The sequence below is a fragment of the Engraulis encrasicolus genome, chromosome 17 (assembly GCF_034702125.1).
Source record: "Engraulis encrasicolus isolate BLACKSEA-1 chromosome 17, IST_EnEncr_1.0, whole genome shotgun sequence".
NCBI classification, from domain to species: domain Eukaryota; kingdom Metazoa; phylum Chordata; class Actinopteri; order Clupeiformes; family Engraulidae; genus Engraulis; species Engraulis encrasicolus.
Window position 1 is genome coordinate 14,909,898 of NC_085873.1, and position 25,814 is coordinate 14,935,711.

The window sequence follows — 25,814 nt, forward strand, 5'->3', positions numbered from 1 at the left end:
CTCTGAGCAGGTAGGGCTGTGTTCCCGACATGCTTTGTGCCACCTGCGACATCATTGGTCCATCACTGGTCCTCGACTGTTCGATACAGCTCTGCAGTAAGTTGCAGGCTGCCAGTTGAGCGCGTGCAGCCAGGTAGACTATTTCTAAGCAGGACGAACTGTGGATTTGGCGCATCAAGGCACGGTGGTACCGATGTACTTTGGCTTAAACTCACAAGGACTTTGCCAACACCACTAATAAGGTAAGGGCAAAGAGTTGTTGCCTAGCAACGAACTGTTGTGTTGTTGAGTTAGCAGCTGGGCGCTGCTGGGCGCTTATTCTGCATCTGTGTCGACACTGTCGAGAGTGACGATTCAATTCAATTCAAGTTTTCTTTATTTGGGATGCCTGTTTGTAACTGTAGCCTATCAGTGTTGCCAAAACAACAGTCTGATGGAACAACAGAGTACCATAGACATAGATTAACCTATGTCTATGCAGAGTACCAACTTGCGTAGAGGACTTGCCAAATGTAGTAGGCATAGGCTAGCAGTGAATACTACAGCAAAGTTCTTTCCCTACAGAATGTGTAGTGGATAGTTTCTTGACATTCAAAATGGCAGGCCATGGAGAAGATCCCCCTTTTCATGCATGAAAAGTGCAATTTTCCCAGTCATAATGAATAAGCTTACTTAGAATTTGATGGTGGTGGTAAGTATTCATGAAAAAGGTAACATTAGTGAATGGGTAGCATGAATTCTGGAAATAAACTAAAAATCTTACACAGTGCACCTTTAAGTGTCTGATTTCCCTTGACATTCGCTCATTAACCTTCCTTTTCTGCTGTAAACTCATATTGTGTTAAAAACCTACTCCATGCACATTCTGATAATAACTTGTGTGCCACTAAAATGATTATAATTCTATTTTTTCTGATCTTCTATAATTAGTAACACACAGGCTATTACCACAGAGATGTCTAATCCTGAGGCCTTTGAGACTACACTGGTGAATGGAGACCAGGAGGCGGAGGAGACGGGGCCACTTCATATCAGGAGGCTGGAGGATGCACTGCGGGAGGCTACATCTGAACTTGGCGTCCAAAGGAAACATTTCCAATGCCTTCAGAAGGACTTTCAGTTCAATCTCAAACTGTTAAAAGAACGGGATTCTGCACTGGAGCATTACGATGCTGTGGTTTCCACATTTCAGGCTAATGATTGCACAAGACAAAGGGAAGTGAGTGAGTTGCATTTACACATCAACAAACTCCAAGATGCCCTGATACAAGAAAAGAGACAGTGCACAGAGTTGCAAGTCTCACACCAGCAGAAGATGGCAGAGTTGCATTTGCACGTAACTACAATATGTTGGTTCGTCCAAGTACCATGACATTTATTTTGCTTACCTGTTTGTTTTACTATAAAAGTAATGAGTGAATTTGCATTTGCAAGTGTTAAGCCTTAGAGACAGCAGGCACAAAGGTTTTTAATGAATTTGATGGTTTATGTTCATGTATAGTTAGTCTTACTATTTGCCTTTCTTTTGGATTTAGTGACAAAGTTAGATGGAAACTCAACTTTATTTATGTTGTGGCAGAAAACATCAAAATATTGAAAACACCAATGGCGTCTGAAAAAATGCCTTGAACAGAGACACTATATGTGTAACTTCTCACTATTTTTAACGGCAGCGAAAAGAATGAAGAAATTCAGAGGCTGAAGGAGGATAATGAAAGCCTGAAAAGCAGACTATCACTGACATCACAAGAAACAGAAGGAATTCTTTCACTGCAAAAACAGGTTTGTACAGGGCATACATGATATTATTCTTTCTTGCTTATGTTTCTTGCTCACACAGTTTTTTTTTTTTGCTTTCTCAATGCATGTTTGGCCTTTATTATGATAGTGCAGTGAAGAGATGGACAGGAAGTGAGTGGGGAGAGAGAGACAGATGAGTGCCCTACAGTTAGCGCCACGGTAGGGCCTTGCTTTCTGTTAATTATATGATTTCATCAATATCAATTCAAACATATACACCACTCACAAGAAGTTAGGGATAGGGAGGCAGTTGTTTTGGGGTGATTACACGCGCCTTGTTTTGAGTTGTCAAAATAATTTCCTCCATGTATACAGTGTGCCTTAAATATCCGGGCCAAAGGCAGGCCAGTGTTTTCTTTGGTGGAGGAGGTGTAATAATCTGAACAGGCATCACCAGCAGATGGCTCAGTCATTGCACAAATTAATCTTTCCAAAAAATAACATGCCTGGTTGTCACTATCTAAAATCTAATCCAGCTTGTGATGGAGTGGCCATCACTAGGGTTGTTGGTGCACCCTGACTGTCATGCCAACGAGCCTGGCTCTTTAATGTAGCCTAGTTGTCAGAGGACCAGTTTGGTACCCCAGAAGGTCAAGGTTCAAGACCCTGTGGGGACAACTCTACTCCCCTTCACTACAACAGATGCTGTCTAATACATGTCTGCCTCACTTTATACCTTCACCTGCAACCCTCAGTGTACTGAAGACCAAAGGAAACTCAAACGTCTTCCCACTGTACCCAGGACTTTGTCTGGATTGCTCTCTAAAGCGAAACATTGTTTGAACACAGAGTGATAATAGTGGTTTCAATCAGCCTACAAAATGGGACATAGTGTTTTTGTGGCCTAGATGTTAATTTTAGCTTTAGTCTCGTCACTAAATTTTAGCATTCAGCTAAAGCTGACATCTCAATACAGTACTTTCAGACTATTCAATTTTAGTTCACTAAAGTCTAAACATTTTTGGGTTTGTTTAACTATTTTCTAGTTTAATTTAATGAAATCTGATGACATGTGAGAGTCGTTGTCAATAAAAATGACTTCTGTGTCTTGTCTATAATGTAAGTCTATTTAAGCGAGTGTTACCGTATACAGTACATAATAGTATAGGCAAAACCACCATTATCTTTTAGGTAATTTTTTTTCATTGTTTATGTTGGTGGGAAATTAGTACACTATCTCTGCGTTAAGTTTTATTACATTGATGGTTAAAGAAGAAGGTATCGTTTTGATCAGTGATACATGTGCCTTAATGTGATTTTTCGGCAGGAAATGATGGCAACATTTGACACTGAAATGAAAAAACAAGAATGTGAATTCAACCTGAGGATAAAAAGCATGAGCAGTGAGGTTCTTTCGCAAAAACTTAAGGTATCATATTCTGGTTTTACATTGTTAAGCTTACAGTTGTGTAATCCTTTTAATTTTATTAAATTCTCATAGAAGTTCAAATACGCCAACCAGACTTAGGTCATCTGGCTGTGTTTCCCAAATGTGTGAGGGCATTCCAGTTTCATCATGCAAAAATTTGAGTCTCGTGAAAGCCAAAGTCATTTCCGTATGAAGGAGCCAATCAGGATCGCCGGATGGGATTTTCCGTAGATGGGCGGCGCTTGTGGGTATTTTTTCCACATTGCAAACTTTGTCCAATTGTTGTGTTAAACTTTTTTCCTTATAACCATGGTTTTTTAAATTTTCGCTGTGTGCACGGTGGGTACCACCTTTCACAATAATGCTTTGCCAGTGATAATATGCCTAGGAGGACTATTGCGCACACATCACAAATAAAGGACTTTGCCTTTCTAAAACAGGGAATTTTAAGTTTTTTGGTGTATGCCATGTTTTTGACAGGGTTTTTTTTATTGTAATGTAGAGTCAAGAATATATTGTTCTGAATTTTTGGCAGTATTGGTTGGTATATAGAATGGCTCAAACTGGTGGCTCAAGCGCTTTTCTAGTTGCTTCCATATTCAACATTTTAGTTTTGCAACACCAAAAGTTGAGATTGTTTGATTGAGATTGTTTTAGATTATTAATAACAAATAAATGTAAACGTATTCCCTTGTCACCTCAGGTGGAGTTAATGAATAAAGAGCTGGAGGCGCATGCGAAAAGTAAGAGTGAAGTCCTACAGGCGTTACACGCTTCAGAGGAACAGTGCCATCAGGCTAATAAAGAGGTCCAACAGAGAGACATTGTCCTGATGAATACCATCGCAATGAAAGATGCAAGGTATTTTCTGTTTTAATCTGCCTCTTTAAAGTCTTAATCTGTGATTGAAGGCTCTCAGTAATGTCATAGCAATGTTGTTGAGTCTTTTCTGGCTGGTGGGCACATCTGCAAGAAAGGGCTACGGGTAGCCAAATCACTACCATGGAATGGGCATATTCCATCCAATTTCGTGGACATTCCCAGACTGGTGTGTGTTGATTCATTTTGAAGGTTTTTTTTATATTCTAGAATACAGGAGCTGAAGGATCAACTGAGACAGGCCGAGGACAAGCATAACAGGGAAGAAGAAAATGCCAGAAGAAAGTAAGCACATTTTTGCATGGCATGATATTATTCATAATGTGTTTGGATATATTTTCCAGTTTCTTCCACATTTTTTTGTCAACAGTTGTCTGGTCACCACTGTGGCACATGAACCTGGGGTTCTTAGAACTGTGGTAACCAATCAGCTCTTACAAGCTTGTGGCGTTAATATGGACATGTCGGCTATTTTAGACCTTTTCAAAATAGTGATAATGCTTTATCTTTATTTTTTGTCAGACATTATGTTCAAATAGTGTAAATACAGCATTGGCTAATGTTATATAATCATATTTTTGAACATGATATAATATGAATATAATATTACAAAATATTATTTTAAAATATAAATAATCTAAAGAATTCTGATCATTTGTGAAGGTTTGCGATGTTGGATAGCAATTATCGAGAGAGGGAGATGACATTGGCTGAGAAGCAGGACATCCATGCCAAGCAGGTCTGTGAAGTAGAGGCCCGGAGGAGAGAGATGGAGACGCAGCTGAACACTTTACTGGAGGAGAAGACCACCCGAGAGGAAAGCCACAATAGGCAACTGCAGCAAAAGGACCAAGAGATTCTGGAGTAAGCAATAATCTGTTACTTTACTGGTTCTGTTTTATTTATTGAAAGTGGGACTTTTTTGCGCAATAATAGTAGTAGAGCTGTTTATATTTAAGTGGGTTTACCCCAGCAATTCCCACTTACTGTGATCATTAAGTCCTGTTTATGGCTTGCTTGCTTGTCTTCCATAATTTCAAAACGTTACTCCTCCTAGGGCTTTCAAGATAGAGACACCATTCGAACTCTAAAACAACCAGCCCAGTTTAGAGATATAATTGAAAAACACGCATTCCATGTCCGTACTTCTTGAAGTTTTTCCGTTATTTTTGTACAATTCTGAAGTGGTTTTCAACCATAAAATCTGAACAATTTCGCCTATAAACTTGTTTGAAACGTTTTAGAGAGGTCTGGATTCTGACTCTGACTGGTGGAAATTTCATTTGCCAACCCTCTACAGTTTTTGAATAACAGCAGTTTCAAAACCAATCCAGTGGAATGAATCATGCTCTGGAACACATGTAGACATGGAATACCCAGTAGGCCTAATATTTCCAGATTTATATTATTTTGCAAGTGTGCTGAGATTTGCTCAATTGGCGTGGAATGCCCCTTTTAATAATGAGTCAGATCAACTTCACTTACTTTCTAAGAGTACTTCATGAGTAATATAGCGCAGAAATCAGTACTCATTGGTGGTCTTCTTTTTTTTTAAAGGCTTCGTCAAGAACTTGAAGCAACAAAGTGCAGCTGGGATATGTACATCACCAAGATGTCTAAGGACATGGTTGTTAAAGACACGGAACTACTGACTGCACAAGAACAAGAAACTAAACTGAAAACCAAACTGGATAGATGCAATGAAGATATTAAGAGGTGAGTGAGACCTGCTCATACCTGTTTACAACATTCCCTATTCTGAATATGCATCAAATGGCTCTTAAGTTGTATGCATGTGCTGCAGAATTATTGGGAAAACAGGACTTAACTGTGAAAGGTTTAAATGGCTAAATCAATCACTTGACCTGAACCTAGTAGAGTATGCATTTCACCTCCCCAAGAACAGAGTAGGAGGGAGAAATCCCATCAAAGCAAACAAGAACCGAAAGAAGCTACAGTAAACGCCTGCAATAGCATCACAAATGAAGAATACATTTGATGATGTTCATGGCTTGAAAAGCTTAATGCAAGCAAGGGTCATACCACCAAATATTACACTAACCTAAAAAATGATGTGGTGTTATACAAATGGTGATGAGTCCAAAATCATTTGACACATATCTGTATTTAAATACCTGTACCAGGAAAGAAAAGCGGATTGTTGTTTCACACTCATCTCTCACACTCTCAACCCAAATGTCTTCGATGGACAACAAATCAAGAAAATTTGGCTTCTTGTTTTCCTCAACTTTTGGAGGGGACTGTAAGAAAGACAATGATGTTAATTTTTCTCTTTCTGTCTGATGTAACCAGATACAAGCAGCAGCTAGCCAGTGGACTGAATCGTGAACAGTCTTTGGAGCAGAGAGTGGTACAGTTGGAGTTGGATTGCAGAAAGCGCTGTGAACAAGGCAAGGTAAAATTCAAAGAGCTGCTGAGCTAAAACATAAGCTGTGTAACACTACAAATAGTTATGATCCACAGGCAGGGGACATTCATTGATTATTCAATTATGCTCCAGTATTCTTGAATATTATAAGTGCCTTCAGTAGGATCTAGAGTGAGTTAATTAAGCAATAAGCCACGAGAGGCCGTGGGTTATGCTCGATTGATAACGGCCAAGGGGAGTGCCGTAAACATCCCCTTGCCCGTTATCAATAGAGCATAACCCACGGACTCAAGTGGCTTATTGCTTATCTAACACTGTTGCACTTAATCGCTGACCAAATTTCTTTAAAAACGCTTTAATGACAATTCATTTAATCCACGACGAGGTTACAAGTTGAGGAAGTGATTGTGGTTACCCCGGCAACGTTACTCGGCGTGCGTTGCGCTGCCAGAAAACACACTTAGCTACAAAAACTCAGCAAAAAGGCGATAAACACCGCAGGAATGAAATGTCTTTGCAATCACACTGATACCCCAACCACAGATGGTGCAAAGATGTGCTCTTCTTGCAGACTCCCTACCCTAACTGCAACATTCTCATTACCGATGTAGATGTGCTGGGTCTAACCAAAGAAACTCAAGAGAAAGAACAATCTCTTGGTGGGGAATGCATTGGCCACGGTGTAGTACGGGGGCGTTGCCTGAGGACACGAGTGGATGGAAAATTAACTCCCTTGCGTGGTCATTGGTCAGTGGGTGCGATGGATGCCATTTTCGTACTCCCTTGCACATGGTCAGTGGGGGCGACACCATGATGGATAATTTGTGGCCAAGTAACGGCAGCTGTTGGTCAGCAGTAATTGCTGGGGGTAATTAAGGACAGCTGACAGACATTCACGCTGTCCTATGACCTGTTCCACAGTGAATAACATTTCCGTACTCCCCTCGCCATCATTTCCTACTACGCTGTTATGACGTGAGTAAGCCCTCTTGTATCAAGCCTCTTTGGTCTAACTTAGACGCACATAGAATCTTCAGGTGGAGGAAGGTGTAGGTTTACTCTCGATTGACCACAGCTACCAACCAATCAGAATCGAGAACCGGATCGCACAGTGTTAGATTACATTTTGAAAGACTCTTGATGCCCCACACCTGCTGTTAGCACACAAAGCTACTGATGTCTTGACCGTTTTAGGCATGCAAAAATGTAATCACCATCTTGAAAGTGGTCCACTGTATGTTGACACTGTATTTGGGAGTTAATGTATTGTATATTTGTGTATGTTGTAAATTTTATATTTGTTATTTACTGAAGGGTAGAAAGAAATGAAAAATAAAATGATCTTCTCCTGCTGGTGGAACCTGCTTTACGTTAGGGAGACTCACAGCCAATTCATGACATCAGTCCTCCCTCCTCCTCGGACACATGTGAACTACAGAAGCAGAATGCTAGTCTACGCGGTGTCATTGCGGAGATGAGAAAGGAGATGGAAACGCTGGTCAGGCAAATACCAGTTCCAGCTACAGTCAATCAGAAATTGAACAAGGAAACACAAACAGGTGAATCCATTATCTCACCACTAGGGCTGCAAGTAACGATTATTTCAATAGTCGGCTAATCTATAGATCCAGTGACAATTAGTCACGATTAGTCAAGAACTGCCACAACATGAACAACAAGAACTGACAACAACATGATGAGGGCTATCCTCTGTAGCCGTCTTGCCCCTTGTTGTTGTGGGTAACAATAATTGTGCAGTAGTATAATACTTGAACAATTGCAAACTTTTGGACTTTACTTTCAGATTTAGCACTTATTGCACATTTCGTTTCTGCCCAATAGCTGAACGAGTATAGGGCGTATGGCTTTGTTGACAGATTTTGGTCCACTTACTAAAATATACAGGGTGAAAGCGAACCGTACCAAGGAAAAAAAAAACATTTGATTCTGACCAAAACCAGTAAACTATTTGACTTTCCTGGTTTGACTACACCTTAGAAATGTCATGTCAGTACATGTATGCATGTCTTTATTATACAAACATAACAGTCATCATGATGATTATTTCACAGACATGACAGACACTGTCATTACCAAGAAGGAACACAAGAGGGAAGTGGAGGTCAGATGTTCTGCCGTTGGTGACATGGGAAAAGAATCTTCAGCTCCCTCTGAGAGCCTTGTGAATCGTGTCAGAAGTCGTGAAGACACTACCATGAGTAATTTTTTTTCTTAATATAATTTTTTTTGGTTTTTGTTCATCATGACTTTATCCATGACTTTTTAGATAATGAAGCATAACAACATGTGTGTTTGCAGGTAGATTGCAAGTGGAAAACAAGACCAGTGTTGCAGCACCAAAGGGAAAACAAGCCGGGATAGTGTTAACAGACAATGCCGTCACCCACTATCTGCAACGGGTAGGCCAAAGTGATATCCGCAACTACTCACAGTTGTAGTATGTATGGTGTAGTGGTATATGGTCTGAAAATGTAACATGCCTATAGTGTCGAGCCCACAGGGCCTCTTTGCCCATGTTCTGTTTTGTACTATGTATGACTTAAAGTGATACTGTCCCATTTTTGGAAACACGCTCATATTACACCTCCCCTTGAGTTAAATAATAGGGCTTTACCATTCTTCTGTACTTTCAACCGTTCTCTGAGTACAGAGGCAGGGCAAATTTTACCTCCAAGCTAGCAGTTAACATTGAGTCCTATGAGACCAGTTAGCCGCCAGCTGGTCTCATAGGACTCAATGTTATCTGCTAGCGTGGAGGTAAAATTGGCACTGCCATAACCAGAGAACGGTTGAAAGTACAGGAGAACGGTAGAACCGTATCATTTAACTCAAGGGGAGGTGTAAAATAAGCTTGTTTCCAAAAGTGGGACAGTATCACTTTAAATGGTGTAGCCTACCACACCATAGTAGGCTGATGGTAACATGTAGGCCTATAGGCCTAATAGGGAAATAAGAACTTGAGTGGAACCTTATGTATTATTGTTGTGACGTTCATGAACAAATTTATTTTTTTGATCGGCTCCTAGAAGTGAGCGATGGGAACCGAATCACAAAGAATTGCAGTTGAAAAGAGTGGTTATCCATGAACACACAAACAATCAGAATGTATTGGACTTGATGCGAAGTGCCCCTGGCAGCATGTGTCATTGTCACATCACTGATTCTTGAGAATGTGGCTGAAACGGGTTTCAATTTTGAAAGAAAAAAGGTAGTTCAAATTCAAAATATAGAGGTATACGAATGTATTATCATAGACTAAGGTCTTGTCTGTCAATGAATCATGTAGTAGAAACAGAACCCAGGATATTTTTAACCCCATTGACGTGGACACTTTATGGTCTCTGCGCATTTTAAGGGTATGGCTGTGAAAGGCTCAACGCTTCCCGACAAACTCAGACAAGCAGTGTGGTTGATGTCCCGACTTGGCAGAGAAAAACAGCAGCTAATTGAGCTTGGCAACAGTCTTCGTGCACAACTTTGCAATGCGGAGGTGAAACGTAAGTATTTTCTGTCTAGTTGAGCTAACGCTAAGTTAATTACAGAATGTATTTTCCACTCCTCCAGGATAATATTATATTTTCTTATCTTCTGGAACCACCATTATACATCATTACCTATATGTATACTCTCCATATAACTTTGTTAATGGTATCTTTCCCTTTTTCCAGCTGACAAAGGTTTGATGCAAGGCGGCAGTGATCTGTCTACGCTGGAACTTCTGCAATATCAACTCACCTCTCAGGTACCTCTCATGCATGTTTCTTTGGGTCACACAAATCATACGCTTCAGTGGTGTGGATGAACAGTTGATCATACTTTTTGCCATTTGACTTAAGATTTGAGAATTTGACGTTGTATTTTCTGTTTGTTAGGAATTACAGTATGCCCAGAGAGATCATAGCAGCCTGGCACCAACCAAGAATGCCCCGTGTTTCTCAGAAAACCAACATGAAGGCAAACATAATCAAGCCAAACAAAGTTATATTGGACAGGTAAATTGATTTTTTTTTTCAAAGTTTTAGCTGAAAGCGTCTTTTCATACTGTCTTGATTGAGTCACTGTCCTCATTTCTGTATTTTATAGAGCACTGGAAGCAGACAAGCAAACAGTCCCACTTTGTGGACTACCGATAGTTCCCTGACAATTCCATCAGTTCACCTGACATCCTCACTCAACACAGATGCGTCTTTGCAAGATGTTTGGCAAATACTGGAAAATGGTTCGAGTCCATCCATTAGAACACCTAACGGAAGTGCAGACTAAGGTAAATGCAATCTTATTTCGAATACATTTTCTCTTTTACGACACATTTTGACTTCAAGGAAATTGACTATTCTAGAATTGTCTTTCGTGTGCTTTGGTCTATATGTATTTTTCTGTCACCTATGCCTCATTGTGTTTTCTTCATGTTCTTTTCACCCTGTTCAAGGAGATATTCAAAATGGGATAAGGTAAATGTACTGCATTCTTATAGCACTTTTCCACTTCTTCGAGCACTCAAAGGGCTTTACATGTATGCCTCACATTCACCCATTCCCACCCACTCACATTCACACGCCGGTTGGGGTTAAGTATCTCAAGGACATGCCGATGGAGTTCAGGTGGAGTGGGGCTGCAACCTTCTGGTTGCCTAACAGGCTCCAATATCAACTGAGCGACCTGACATAAACCTTGAAAGGGATCCCTGACGATTTAAAAATAAGGGTTTTGGCTTTCTTAAAAGACAAGAAATCCTTGCATTGCTGTATACAGTGACCTCATCTGGTTGCATCCAGGTCCAGAAGTTGCTGCCTGTAGAAACCATGAGTAAGTGAGTTTGAGTTTATTTGGCTGCAGACGCATGCAGTCAGAAATGTATCATTCGCTGCAAATTGTGCCAATGTCACCAAGATAGACTCTTTTTCTGGGGAAAGAATGGGTGAAGCTGAATTCTGCATGAGGTATGAAATGTAGGCATGGTACAAACCGCACCGAAAACCGAAACCGTACAATTCACACACCATACTGAACCGTGAAATGCAGTCCGTGGCAAACCGCAATTCATGTACTACCCAGAAAAATACGTAAAACAGAGATTCTAAGAGTATCTTATCCAGTCTCTCTGATTAACACATTATCATATAAGACCAATCAGAGGATGACACAATTAAAATCACACCATTTTCACATTATAAGCCTTTGCAAACCATATGTAGGATATTATGATTCTATTAGCCACTTGAAAGAGGGCATTTGGGACGCTCAGACAGCGCACATCAGCTGTCGACAGCTGATTCAACTTGCTCATCATCACTTTATAACTGCAGTTATATAAATATGGTTTAATATTCCCAGTGCACCATTTATCATGAACTAAAAAAAAGAACCGTAGAGAACCGTGACCTTGATACCGTGATATGAACCGAACCGTGAATTTTGACAACCGTTCCATCCCTAATGAAATGTGAGTCTAAGATTTTCACATAATTTGGAGAATTATGGTAAACCCTGCAGTATGGGATTAAGCATTATCTTGCATAAAAATAAAGTCGGATCTCCAAGGTCTTTGACTTAGTATCGCACTAAGGCAATACAAAGTCAAATACCTTGGAGATCAGCCTTTATTTTCATGCAAGATAATGCTTAGTATTATACTGCAGGATTTACCACATCCTTCTTATAACCAAAAGTTTTGATAGGAAGCAATTATTGGAGTGCCTATCTCAGTCTCCTGGCCTTATTTGCACTGAACGTTCTTGGGGATGATGAAGAAGTGGTTCTATTTAGACAGACAGTAACATAGAACCAGGGAGGAGTTTGGACTTCACATTCGGCAAGTTACTGTACATGTATTTCTGATGTAGGCAGTTCTGCAAATAAAAATTGAAATGGTTTGATGGATTCAAGATCAGTTGAGGTTTTGTTGTAAATGGAGTGTATCAAGATAGTTTTAGGCTCATATTGAGAGTTGAACATTGAAAGAATAATAGGCTGATATGTTTTGTATTTATTGATAAATGTGTAAAAACTCTCTAAAAAGCAAACATGCATAGTATCCTTATCCACCTATTCTTTACACATTTTAAACATTTTCCACACAAATTCTGTAATATTAATCATAGGTCTGCAGAAATCTGTGTTTATAGGCATATCCATACTTTACCAATATAAAGCAGAAGACAACACCACCAATATCTTTCAAAAAATCTTCAAATAATGTTTTGCATAATAGCATTAGCCTGACTGCAAATACATTCTGTCTGATTGATTGATTGTTACAACATTTGCAAACATGCATATGCACACACTATGAATCTGGTCTATTTACAGTGTACCCAAAGTGAGTTTAAATCAGAGCTCACAAAGATCATCATCCCAACTTGATCACAATACCAATAGTTTTCAGCGTTCTCCTTGGTCCTTTCCCAAAGCTGGATTTTAAACCACGGGGTTTGCCCACCCCCACCCTTTGTCTTCACAGTTAGAAGGTCTAGACGTGTACTACCCAATAATTCATGACCAATTCAACTGCCCTGCCATGCATTCTTAATGCCGTGTCCTTTCACACTCACTGCACAGTTCTTTTACCGTAGCCTAGTTCTTTCCCCCCAATTGTAAGTTGCTATTTACTATGTGTATTGCAGTGTGGTGTGGAAGGAGTGGGAGAAGAGACTGCAATGCTGCCAAGTCTCTCTGTGCCAGAGGAGTGCCCAAGTGGGATAATACTGTGGCCAAAGAGCAGTCTCTGAATAAACAGCATATGCCTGTTTGAATATCTATTACAGTGGTACAGTACAGTTTTAGAGTGGGATTATTATACTTGCTCAAGACCAACACGTAACAATTCAATGTTACTTTAACATTAATTGGAATTTCCACACTTGATGTCCCATCATAACCATGTGGTCATTCACGGTCAGATTCATGGTCAGATTGTCCATGCGTCCATTCAGTGCTCTCGTATGTTGAAATGAAAGGCCATAAGCCAAAATGAGGTCTTGCAATCTTTGCAGTTTCTCCACAGTGCATCGTTTGACCTAGTGTTCTAGGACAAACGAGACATGACGTGCATAATTTATATTTGATTTTTAGCTGTGCCTGTTGAAATAGGACATATTGTGTGCAATGAAAGTGGTAGTGATATGGTAGATATGCTTTGGTACTGTTACCTAATATAACCAAATAAAGCAAACAGAAAAAAGAGAACTTTATGTCAGAAAAAACTTGGCAAAGCAGAGGATATCAAAATGTTTCCCAACAGTCTAGATTTCAAATCAAGACTTAAGTCCATAACTCATGTCACAGGTTTTCTGCTAATTCACCCTCTAACTTCTGTTCCCCTCTTCCTTTTAAAATAAACTATATACCTTTCAACAGATTTAAACTGCAAACTTGTTGAACTTCTATGCTTCTAAGTATTTACAATTTTGTATTTAATAATTTTACAGATTCTTTCATTTTCATTTTTAAAAGGCCAACTTCCAATAAAACACAGTTTTACTCTCTCCTTTTGAAAATCGGACGGTCATCTGTTAAGGAAACGTATTAATACAACTAGACACGACAATCAGAACAGGTTTACAATTGACTTTCGCGAAAGGAGAGAGAGTGAGAGGCCTGGACAACATTGTCCTCACTTGGCGTCTTTCGTCTCTCTGTCTATCTTACCACAAAGGTTAGCCTGGAAAACCAGCGCCAACTGCTGGACGGCAAAATGTTTTGCCTGCATTTAGACATCCAATCCAATTAGGCTGGTTTTTCATGCTAACGAAGGTTGCTTTTTAATGGAAACGCAGGGATGGAAAATCATAGTACAGCACATTGTTTCTCATCAGAGGCAACATTTTAAATGTAGCATCCTAATCACATAGTTCCCTGGTGAAATCATCTAGGTTAGAGTACCATAGTGTAATACAAAAGGAACAGACAGAATGAAACGGCATATAAAGAAACAATTATAAAAGATTATAATTTTTCTACACACCCCAAGTTAATCTCACATGCAAGGCTTCATAGCGGTGCGTCACCTCGCCTGGCTGTTTCCCAGTGTTTCCCAATTAACATAAACAATGCAGAGAAATGAGCGAATCACGAAAGCCTTTCTGTGTTGCGTCACATCGAAAGAAGGCGTTGCCCACAAAGGTTTATGTCGACCCATTTTTCTAAAAACATTTAGAGTAATTTTTTTCTGCTTGTTTTCAAAACAAGCAACGCCTGGTGGCCTGAAACCTAGCTTAGCTTAGCTATCAGCTGGTTGCTACTCTCAGATACACACAGAGCACAAAGCCAGTTTACACAGGGTCTTTCTCAAATGCAAGGCCAGTGTCCTTCCAAGTGTATCAGCCTAATTAGTCACGCCCAGTGATTGGATACTTTTTGGTGAACTCTACAGAATATCCAATCACTGGGTATGACTAATAAAGGGTATCCAATCACTGGGCCTGACTAATTAGGCTGACACACTTGGAAGGACACTGGCCTTGCATTTGAGAAAGACCCACAGTCTCTCCACTCTGGTCTATCCATGCCTGCAGTTCGCCTAGGGGTCGCTGGTCAAAAGAGCACAGCCCTGAATGGAGCCTGCACGCCTCCGTTGGCGCCCCTATAGTGCAGTACCACCAGAGAAATTAGAACACAGGGAGAAGGCTCAGTCTCATTGGTTCCCATTGTAGCCAGTTAGCTTTGCATGCATACTGCAGTAACGAGCGTAGGCCAGTCCTTCATGTGGGAAAATGTATGGAATGGAAAGGGGAACCCATGCTAAATACATTGCTACTGCCATTTCCAGTCACAAATATTATCAACAAAACATTCCTGGTAAGCACTATGACTGTTGTTTAACAATAGGCTGTCTTGACAAATCGTTCAGGTGTGTAGTTTTACAGCAGGTTAGAAGATTTCAACCTGTACTCGCTAGCACCGTGCTAATGTTTATGGGTTTGGCCCCATAAAAATTGAGCTTTGTGACCCAGTATATAATATTCTAGTGGCGCAAAATAATCGAAACGCTACTCAAATGGGGTCTTATTATTTCTAGCTTCGAACTTAATATTAATATTTCAGGACAAAAAATTATAAAAAATCACAAAAATTATAATGGTAGAAAACTCCATTGACACCCATTCATTTTGCACTGTCCCGTGGTTAGGGTTAGCCAGTTGTGGCTGGTAGCTAGTTCCGTGAGTGAACACCCCCTGGTACCACCCGGGGAAGGGCCGAGTCCAACCCAATACAATAGGCACGGTCGCAACCAAGCAAATAAAAGCTTGATCAACACGAGATTTGCTTAGTCGAATAAAGGTGGAGTTGAATGCTTGGCAAACAAGTTGGACAGTTTTTTCTAACGTGATTTCCCAAGATATAAAAAACGCTGCTTCCTACTTGGAGCAGCGAGTGAGCTGCCTCACAAGCATGTGGGCTACACCTGCAATTCACGTCAGATTGATGAATGCCAATCACAGCAGATTACCGACGGCATGGAGGAGGTCTTCTGCCCAGCAGTAGCTCTTGTGGTACTGCGTGGCTGCTTGACAAAACGTTTGTCCCGCGATGGTTTAACGCCATGTGACACGACTGCCGCACAGAGGTCACTCCCTTAAACTGCGTCGTGAACGGCAATTCTAACCAGGATGCTTCACGCGGACACAGTGAGCATGCTCGCTGCCTAGCAAATTTCCTGCCTGGTTGAAAAAACGCCATCATGAACGCCCTTAATCTCTCTACGGAGCAGGAGGAGGGAGCCAATCGGAGACAGATATCCACGAGATACCCGGAACACCCTCTCGTTTGTCCACAAGCCACCTTGCTAGCTTGCTGAAACGGCTTGAAACAAAGCAACCAGAACGTTTTTTTAAACAGGACCAACGCATAACACATTCAATAACAATGGGGAACACAGCAGTATTATTGAAATAACGATGAGAGGACATCTTTAAGCATACTGTACAGTACTGCCTTTCTGTCCGAAATGTGCTATACTGTTGACAAACAGAATTTTAAAGGATCTGCTAAATGTAATGTAATGCATCATAGGCCTAGACGCAGGTGCAGGACAAAAAGGTCAGAAAGCTATGAAGATAAAGATGAATGTCCGCATCCGAACGCTCGAAAACGTTCACTTGAAAATTTAAAGAAAAGCAACACGGGACGGGAGCAGTGTGCGGACATTCATCTTTAATTTCACACCTCAGTAGTCGGACAGGTGTGTTGGCTAAGACCCCAGTGGGTTGTCATTCAAATGTATTTGCTTGCCTGTTCGGCAACCAGAAGGTTGCAGGTTCAAGCCCTGCTCCACCTGACCCCCATTGATGTGTCCTTGAGCAAGCAAAACTGCCCCTGGTGGGTAGGGTGGTACCCTGTGTGGAAGCCACAGCCAACTGGCATGTGAATGGGATGCAAGTACAGGGCTTTGAGTGCTCAAAGGGGTGGAATAGCGCTATGTAGGCCTAAATGCAGTCTATTTACCGTGAACATTTTTGACTGTTGTAATGACTTAATGGGGCAAGTGATGAGGGGATGCAGAAATCACAATGCGATTCTCCACATTGTAACTGTAAGAAAATATTTTAAAACACAAAATGTGCTGTTTTCTCAAGAAAAGAACTAAGTCAACCTATACTGCCTTTTTAATCCCTTGTCTTTTCCAGTGTGACCCGTCCCCTCATACTGCTGCTGTGTGAAAATTCGAAGGAGATGTGTTCATGCCTAGAGTTCAGTAGGCTACAACACATCGGGCGGGGCGGGACTAGACTGGACTAGACTGGATGGCCCACCCCAATTCAAGGAGGATTTTGGAATGAGCTGTGATAGTATGGCGACTACAGTATTTAAGACCTTAGCCTATCCTTTTTGTGAAGTACTGACACACCTGAGAAGGAAATTTCCCCCTCAATAACATGCCAATAAGCCATTATTCTGTATTTAAATTGAAAAAAAAGTCTGAGATCTGTGCTGTTGCCTGCCATTTTTTTTGGCCATTTTTAGTCCCATTTTTAGCCCTACCCTTTTCTACAATCTCTTCGTCGTTGTGCATTTATCATGCAAGTGAGATGTTCCTTTGATACAAAATAAACACAGACAGAGTGAACAAACGTGTGATTGTGGATCCGTTGTGCGCAGTTGCATGAACCCCAGTAACCTTACCAGAGCAAATTACATCACCAGGCGGTTGAAGCTCCGCCCCGTACAGTGTCATCACATCACCCTATCACCTAGCAACATCCATGTGACCGCTGTGATTGGACGAGTGGACACACCTCCGATTTTTTTTATACGTCTACATTACTCCCCCATTGAATTATCATTTCCCTAGGCCAATGTAAATACACTAGCTTACTATTATGTATTAGCAAATTCTTAAAATTCAGATATCGGAGTCCTCCATCCCGTTCTCTTTGCAACCGCGAAATTGCATGGAGGCAGGGATGCTGATCTTGCCTGTGGTCCAGGATCACAGCTCGCACATAAAAATGCACATGCAGTGAATTCTTATCAACTAAATCTGATTCTGATGATCTAAAGATATGAACAACTACAGAAGATAACAACGTGCTGAAAGGATGTTGATGATGACGATAATGGTCGTGCTCAAAATGAGTTGGTTGAAATGGCCTAGAATTACCTATATGCAAACACGTGCCATGGCTACTTTGAAACATTTTTGACAAGCTTGAACATGATAGGCGTATAAGCGGAATGTTTTCCTGCAAAGCATCCGAGTTCAAGTTCATCCAGTCTTTTTTAAAAGAAACAAATAGCTACGCCCATATTGTTGTGTCAGACACACTGAGCATCTTCTGTCACCCTATGAACTCAAGTAACCTATCCGGTATTTCAGATTTTGTATATGAAACTACCGGATCGTCGGCAGTCACCCCATCTTTGGGTGACTATACGAAGCCTTCCTCCTCTCCGATTGGACTGTGTGGCACGGCCAAGTTGTCAGCCCATGTGGCGTGGCTTCAGAGCATGTCAGCCATTTAAAATAAGCAGAGAAAGAGACAAATCGGCTACGATTTTTTTAGGTCCACAATTGAATTTGTCCTATCAAGCAAATGCCGTCAATGAAATTAAAAGGCAAGCGTTAAAACGTGAAGTTAGGATTGTGCCGTGGTCATCGTTTACAGCAGAGGATCTCTAAATCTGTCAAGTGCCGTTAACTGTTTGCAGGTAAGTCTCGTCTGTCATCTGTGAACCTTCTCGGATCGATGATGTGCAGCGAAAGTTTTCTACTTGGTCTTCACGCTCATGCTCGTGCATTTATTAGCATAGGAAACGCAACTGACAGACGCTATTCCATTAACAAGCGGCGCATTAGCGCGATTTAATTTGCTTCCGCTGAGGAAAGTCTTGGACTACGTGCCCAAATGTAACGTTTTGTCAGTGACTAACACGCGAGAGACATCATGACCCTGTAAGTGTTTGTTTGGATGTAAAGTTTATACAGGGGCGGTAAGGACCAGAGTAAATGATTAACCTTCAAGCTATAAGAACTGCGTGCGAGACCACTGACGCTTGGACGGCGGTCGTTGTTTAGCTGTCATGTTACTTTTTGAAGGCCCTCGAGTATTGCTTCACGCAGTTTGCAAAGTGCTGTGATGTTTGCATCTTAGATACTGAACCCTGATCATATAAGTGTTGCAATGAGCAACGTTAATGTCTGGCTTGGGAATGTTGATCACGTCCACCCCGCTGTCCATGTATCATGTCCAGAGCTCTACTGTGCTGACAGATCTGCATCACAGTGCTGAATAACGGTCTCATACAAGCTGGATTGTTACAACAACAGCGTCGTGAACTTTTAATCTGTGTGTGAGCAACATTCATGTTTTCTGAGAATAATGACACTAAAGTGAGTGAAAGTATGTGGGCCTACTAGTTGCAGTGCCTCTTCTGATGCACTGACTTCCATTTTGCTCCTGGAACTAGTTCTATGCTGACCATGCCAAATTCCAGCAAGCAGTTTTCAGAGATATCCATCACAGAAACGAATCCCATGCTATTCTGGATTGAATTGCTGTTATGTATGGGCTTGTGTTCAATTTTAGTCAAAAACCTCATCATCAATAACACATCAAGTACACCTTAATTTAATTAATTTAAACAATCTGAAGTAGCCAGCTGGCAGCCAGTCTTTCACAGATAAAACCAAAAGTGATTCTGTTTCCTTGCATGCTGCTGGGCCGAAGCCTTTGTAGGAGGGCTTACTAGCCCTTTTTTGGAGTGCAGTATTGAGATGTGGGTGGTTGACGTTTAAGGGCGTAACGCAAAAAAAAAAAAAAGTTTTTCAAATTCCTGAAAAAAATGATGGATAAAAATTGGAAAAAAATAGAAAAAAATAAAGCACTCAGTGGTCTGTGGAATTTCACCTTATTTTTGCCATTTTTGGGAAAATGTGTCCTTTATCAACACATTGCATAGGCATGTCACACCGCAGGAAAGTGGAGTCACACCACAGGGAATTCACTGCATTATGGCCATTTTAATCCTTTTGTATACATGACTGACATCTGAGCTCATGCTAACTTGATAATGATATCATGTTTAATCTTAATATGTGTTTTCATTAATAAAAAAAAACTTGTTTCCTCCTATAAGAGCAGTCACACCACAGGACACCATAAAATTGCGTGACAGAAAGATTGCAATATGAAGACATATTAAGAGGTTAAGAGTCACCTTAAACTTCCACAGCACTCTCCAATAACTGAGGTACTGACTGGTTAGGAGCCAGTCTTTAAGACCCTTGTAGTTGGCCTTGCAGCTGCCCATTCACAAACATTGACATACATGTCACCCCACAGGACACAATTTGTGTTACGAAATTGAACTTGTAGTTAATATTACTGTCTTGAGTATTTTCCATATTCACATATCTTAATCTAAAGTTAGGATTTATGCAATCATGCCAAATGCTTCATACATTATTCAAAATGTTGTTGGTTAATATATATATATTTTATTATATATTGTTTCATTAATGTTACAGTCACACAGCAGGAAATTTGACATATAAACCTTTACATAAATCTTAACAAAAATGTTTCTTCTCATCTAAGACTAATATGAAATATAATGTACCACATCTTCTTTCGTTGACATTTGTTTTTTAAAGGAAAATAACAGTTTTGTAGGTTTTTAACCAATGTTACGAAAAAACAAGGCGTCACGTCTCCCACCCATGTATTCAGGATCCGGGACAGTGCTGTCTTGTGTGCTGCTGTCCAGGCAGGCAGCCCAGTTTACAGCGGCCTAGCTCCACCATGCCAGGGTTTCAAGTAGGCCTACAATAGCATCCCCTTTAAAGCAGATAGCCTAGTTGCTGAAAATGCAATGAATGGATTTAGCTATTCGTTTTAACAATTCAACTTTTTTTTAATTGGCCAGAGAGGTCCTGGAAAAAGGACATAGGTCCCTATGGTAATTATACAATTACCAGTATATAAAATTGGGGATCGTGTTTATGTTTCCACAGCCCATTCTTCCCATAGCCCATTGGTCCCACATCACTAAGCATTAAACATGCTGCTCCATGTTCCTACATTTCTAAGAACGTATTCAAATGTAGGCCCCATGTTCCAGGGCCGGGAGAAAGACACATTCTCTTAGTTTACTTGGAAATGTGGGAACAGGGAGCAGCAGGAATAGTGCTGTGGGACAGAATGGGCTGTGGGAACATAGAGCAGCTGACCCCCCAAAAAGCTCAACATGTACAGGTTGGCATTTGGCAAAATCATACAGAGGACCCTTACTAGTCTATTACATTACATTGCATTTGGCAGACGGGTGGGAGACGTGACGCCTTGTTATTTCGTAACATTGGTCAAAAACCTACAAAACTGTTATTTTTCCTTCAAAAAACAAATGTCAATGAAAGAAGATGTGGTACATTATGTTTCATATTAGTCTTAGATGAGAAGAAACATTTTTGTAATTTATGTAAGCTTTTTATGTCAAATATCCTGCGGTGTGACTGTAACATTAATGAAACCTGGAATATTATATATATATATATATATATAAATTACCCAACAACATTTTGAATAATATATGAAGCAATTGGCATGATTGCATAAATATTAACTTCATATTAAGATATGTGAATGTGGAAAAAAAACTCAAGACGGTAATATTAAATACAAGTTCAATTTCGTAACACAAATTGCGTCCTGTGGGGTGACATGTATGTCAATGTTTGTGAATGGGCAGCTGCAAGGCCAACAACAAGGGTCTTAAAGACTGACTCCTAACCAGTCAGTACCTCAGTTATTGGAGAGTGCTGTGGAAGTTTATGGTGACTATTGACCTCTTAATAGATCTTCATATTGCAATGTTTCTGTTGCTTTATTTTTTTCTAATTTTTTTCCAATTTTTTCATCTTTTTTTTTGCTTTATGCCCTTAAACGTCAACCACCCAGACGCTTTTTAACCAAAGCGACTTACAATCAAGGACATAAACAGCCAACATCACTAGCAGATACAAAGTTGACAGGAAATATGTGAGCAGTACACACACACACATACACATCATGCCATTGAGTCTACCCCGGGACTGGGGCAGCTCAAGAATTAGTGCTGTAGATAGTCATGAATGAGAAGAGTCATTACTTGCTTCTTGAAAGTTGAGAGAGATGTGCTTAGTCTTGGTTGCCTGATTATCATAGACTTGCAATCGCGATTCGATTTAGAAGCAACGCTGCCGAAGGTGTTGCGTCACTAGAAGGGTGCAGCCTGGCTATAGTCTTGGTGCCTCTGGGAGACTGTTCAGTCATTAAGGAACAATGACAGAGCACAGTCTTGACTGGGATCCCTTAGAGCAAGCAGGCGGCAGGGACGGACAGTTTGTGTTGGTTGGAGGAGTGTAGTTCCCTTTCAGGAGCATAAGGCCTTAGTATGTCCTTCAAATAAGCTGGAGACATTCCTGTGGTGGTTTTGTAGGCAAGGGTCAAGGTGCTGTGCTTGCTCTGGGCAGCGAGCGATAGCCAGTGCAACTCAATGAATAGAGAAGTAACATGGATCCTTTTGGGTTGAGTGAATACCAGACGTGCCGCCACATTCTGGACTATCTGCAGTGGTTTTCGCGCACAAGCAGGTAGACCTGCCAGGAGGGAGTTGCAGTTGTCAACATGGGACATGACCGTGGCCTGCCCTGAACCACTATCATAAAACTTTGGTGTACTCAACCTTTCTGGGTTCACAGTGGGGCTTTTTGGCAGGAATGTCCAACTCAAAATCAAATCTTAAGTTGTGCATGCATGCTCTGAAAGCTCTGAAAACAAATTTGACAAGCTCATACATGGTAGCTTAAATGTGCCTAAGCATTTTCTGTTATGAGTTCGAGATGTTACATTGGCCTCAGCCCACTTACGTTCAGTTTAGCCTATTCTTAAGACATACAACATTTCCTGTTCAAGTCATGTTAGGGCCTACTCTACTTATATTAATGGTGTATGTGGGCCAACTACAATACACATTTGAAATGATCTCGCTGGCCAGAGTTGAAGTGAAGTCCCAACTGGGAAAGCCCAACAGTGACAGACCAACTGGGAAACTCCAACTACCATTGTCATTGTGACACAGCTCAGGGTACCTCAGTCATGGAGGAGGATGGGGGAGAGCACTGGTTAATTACTCCCCCCACCAACCTAGCGGGTCGGGAGTCGAACCGGCAATCTTTGGGGTTCAAGTCGGAAGCCCTAACCGCTTACCCATGACTTGGCCCCTGGGCCTGAGTTTGACATCCCAGCTCTATGGGCTGGCAAGTAGACTTAGAGGGTGGCTGCTACAATCACACAGTTCATCCACGCTTTAGGAACAGTACCTACCCACAAGCCATCTGCCACTTACAGTAAATATGCACTAGCACTTTACAGTTACTCCACTACCTGTCATTACTACCTCTCCTGGCCTTACTTTGCACAATGTAACTGAATTCTTTACAACCCATGCACTTTCAATGTTCCATTGCACCTTTCAATGTTTGTGTATGTCATTCCCTGTTTATTTATTTATGTATCCTTGTTTTTCTTTCATACCCCACCCCACCACTTTAGGGACAGTACCTACCCACAAACCATCAGCCACTTAAATCCCTTTGTGTTTTTAGTTGTATTTTTGTATGTGTGAGCTCATCAAAGTACATTCCCAGCTTGAACTTGACCTTGAATTGTCTTTACTCATGCACCACATTATGTCCTAACCGAGTGCTGCAATCCTTGTTATAGACTAGCAAATCTGAACATTTGTTTGCATCACTGTTTACTGAAACTAAGCCATTCTGTGACTTCCTTTTTGGAGTCACATCTGATTATCCATTATAAAGATAAGTGAGAAATTGCATCCCTTGTTTGCAGCTGCTTTTGCCGATCCTCTTTGTAAATTGGTGGACGTTAGTTACCAAAATTGATGGTGGGTGAATTTGATGTTGATGTCAGTCTCTCATACGTGTATTTGTTTTTCTTCTTTCCTGGTACGTAGATTTCAAACGATGGAGGAAGTAGTTATAGCCGGCATCTCGGGACGGCTCCCAGAATCCAACAATTTAGCAGAATTCTGGGAGAACCTTTTCAATGGAGTTGACATGGTTACGGACGATGACCGAAGGTGGAAGTCAGGTAATTCAAGAAGTTTGCCAAGAGGAAAACAAAACTTATTTTCATAGAATAACTTGGCACTCGAAAACTAATAATGAACTCTATGCTACATTTGTACTTGTTTTTTTGCTCTATTTTTTGTCCTTGGTCACTGGTCAGTTTTACTGTTATTTCCACCACTTTGATTTTAAAGAAATTGGATTTGCCTCTATTTTCATCGTGTAGAAAACAAACATGCAATTTGCTCTGTTCTGTTCCTTGCCATCTTCTTTGTGCAGGTATATATGGATTGCCCCGCCGAAATGGTAAACTGAAAGAGATTGACAGGTTTGACGCAGCCTTTTTTGGCGTGCACCCCAAACAGGCCCACACTATGGACCCTCAGCTGCGACTCATGCTTGAAATCTCGTATGAAGCTATTGTGGACGGAGGTGAGAACAGAGATGATGTTGGATATACTGTATGCTTTATGCTTTATTACTTTTATTTATGTATCTTTTTTGTTATAGCCAGACACTGTACAGCACTGTGGTCAGTTTTGCACTGTTTTTAAATGTGCTTTATAAATAAAATGTACTTACTTACTTACTTTCTTACTTGGATATTGATGATGATGATGGGGGAGGTGGGCCGGGATTGCATCAGATCACAATAACGATATATTTTACAATATACCACAACTGTGTATGTTTTCTTTTATGCTCTTTATTGAATAACTAAATATCTTAATTGAGTAGTGACAACTTGATTGTGTAGTGACAACACAAAATGTTATTAAATTCTATATGCCTGCTTCATGATCATTTATCATTTCTTCTCTTGTTTTCTGCAAAAAAATGCAGGAATAAACCCAACAACCATGCGTGGCTCTAAAACTGGAGTATACATTGGCGTCAGCGGATCAGAAGCAGGGGAGGCCTTCAGTCGAGATCCAGAGGAGTTGCTAGGATACAGCATGACTGGTTGTCAACGTGCCATGTTCGCAAATCGCATTTCCTACTTTTTCGATTTCAATGGTACAGTATGGAGACAATCAGTCCAATGCCCACTGTTTTGTATTGGAATTAAATGGTTTCAGCAGCAACTTTTAGTAATAATGACTGTATAATGTCCATTTTGCAGGTCCCAGTACAGCTATTGACACGGCCTGCTCCTCTAGCCTCTTAGCTCTGGAAAATGCTTTCCACGCGATACGTCACGGCCACTGTGAGGCTGCCCTGGTGGGTGGTGTAAACCTCTTACTGAAGCCCAACACCTCTGTGCAGTTCATGAAACTGGGCATGCTCAGTCCGGATGGAACCTGCAAGTCATTCGACTCCTCAGGTAGTGACTGCTTTTCATCACCAACTGCACGTTGTGTAATAGATGCGTAGGCCTCCCGTTTACAAACATTCACGCTATGAGGAGGGGCAAGATGCTAAGCAGACAATCACGTGAGCACATTTTTTGAGAGGCAGTAGTTTCCAAACCATCAGAGATTGCAGAGGGACCCCTAGCTGTGCACACAGACAGGAATGTTTGTAAACAGGAAACCTATGTATACCTATCCAGCGACTAACTGACAGCATATTGTTTAATATCTATATTACAGATTGCATATTGTGTTAAATCTATGGAACTGATTGCAGGTGTAATATACAGTTGCGGACGAAATTATTAGAATGATGTTGACTGTCATAAGGGGGTGAATCATTTCGTCCTCAACCGTAGATCATGATTATGTGCTTCAGTTTAGTAGGAGATGATTACGTCTGTAGTAATGGTGAAGTACACTCACTGGCCACTT

General features: G+C 40.9%; 2 protein-coding genes across 2 annotated transcripts in view; both read left to right on the forward strand.

The window, feature by feature from the left end:
* The first annotated feature begins 186 nt into the window (after positions 1-186).
* On the forward strand, positions 187-13,097 carry ccdc57 (coiled-coil domain containing 57). Its single transcript, XM_063221170.1, has 18 exons — positions 187-242; positions 931-1,353; positions 1,674-1,782; positions 3,068-3,169; positions 3,873-4,030; positions 4,259-4,333; positions 4,712-4,912; positions 5,606-5,764; positions 6,362-6,464; positions 7,813-7,996; positions 8,510-8,656; positions 8,757-8,857; positions 9,814-9,955; positions 10,127-10,200; positions 10,331-10,450; positions 10,542-10,722; positions 10,888-10,909; positions 13,082-13,097. The coding sequence occupies exons 2-16, from the start codon at positions 956-958 to the stop codon at positions 10,719-10,721; spliced, it is 2,253 nt and encodes a 750-aa protein (XP_063077240.1). The 5' UTR covers positions 187-242; positions 931-955; the 3' UTR covers position 10,722; positions 10,888-10,909; positions 13,082-13,097.
* Positions 13,098-18,328: 5,231 nt separating this feature from the next.
* Positions 18,329-25,814, forward strand: part of fasn (fatty acid synthase) — a 37,044-nt gene continuing 29,558 nt past the window's right edge. The window contains exons 1-5 of the mRNA XM_063221813.1: positions 18,329-18,605; positions 23,913-24,049; positions 24,307-24,459; positions 24,871-25,044; positions 25,151-25,351. Of these exons, the coding sequence (XP_063077883.1) occupies positions 23,923-24,049; positions 24,307-24,459; positions 24,871-25,044; positions 25,151-25,351 (655 nt within the window). The 5' untranslated portion in view covers positions 18,329-18,605; positions 23,913-23,922. The remainder of the gene's footprint in view (positions 18,606-23,912; positions 24,050-24,306; positions 24,460-24,870; positions 25,045-25,150; positions 25,352-25,814) is intronic.

What these genes read in the sequence shown, in the direction of transcription:
- ccdc57 (XM_063221170.1), top strand. Translation starts at nt 956, where the DNA reads ATGTCTAATCCTGAGGCCTTTGAGACTACACTGGTGAATGGAGACCAG. An exon ending in TGCAATGAAGATATTAAGAG is followed by an intron (nt 5,765 to 6,361) that starts GTGAGTGAGACC and finishes TGATGTAACCAG; the next exon opens with ATACAAGCAGCAGCTAGCCA. An exon ending in AACAAAGTTATATTGGACAG is followed by an intron (nt 10,451 to 10,541) that starts GTAAATTGATTT and finishes TGTATTTTATAG; the next exon opens with AGCACTGGAAGCAGACAAGC.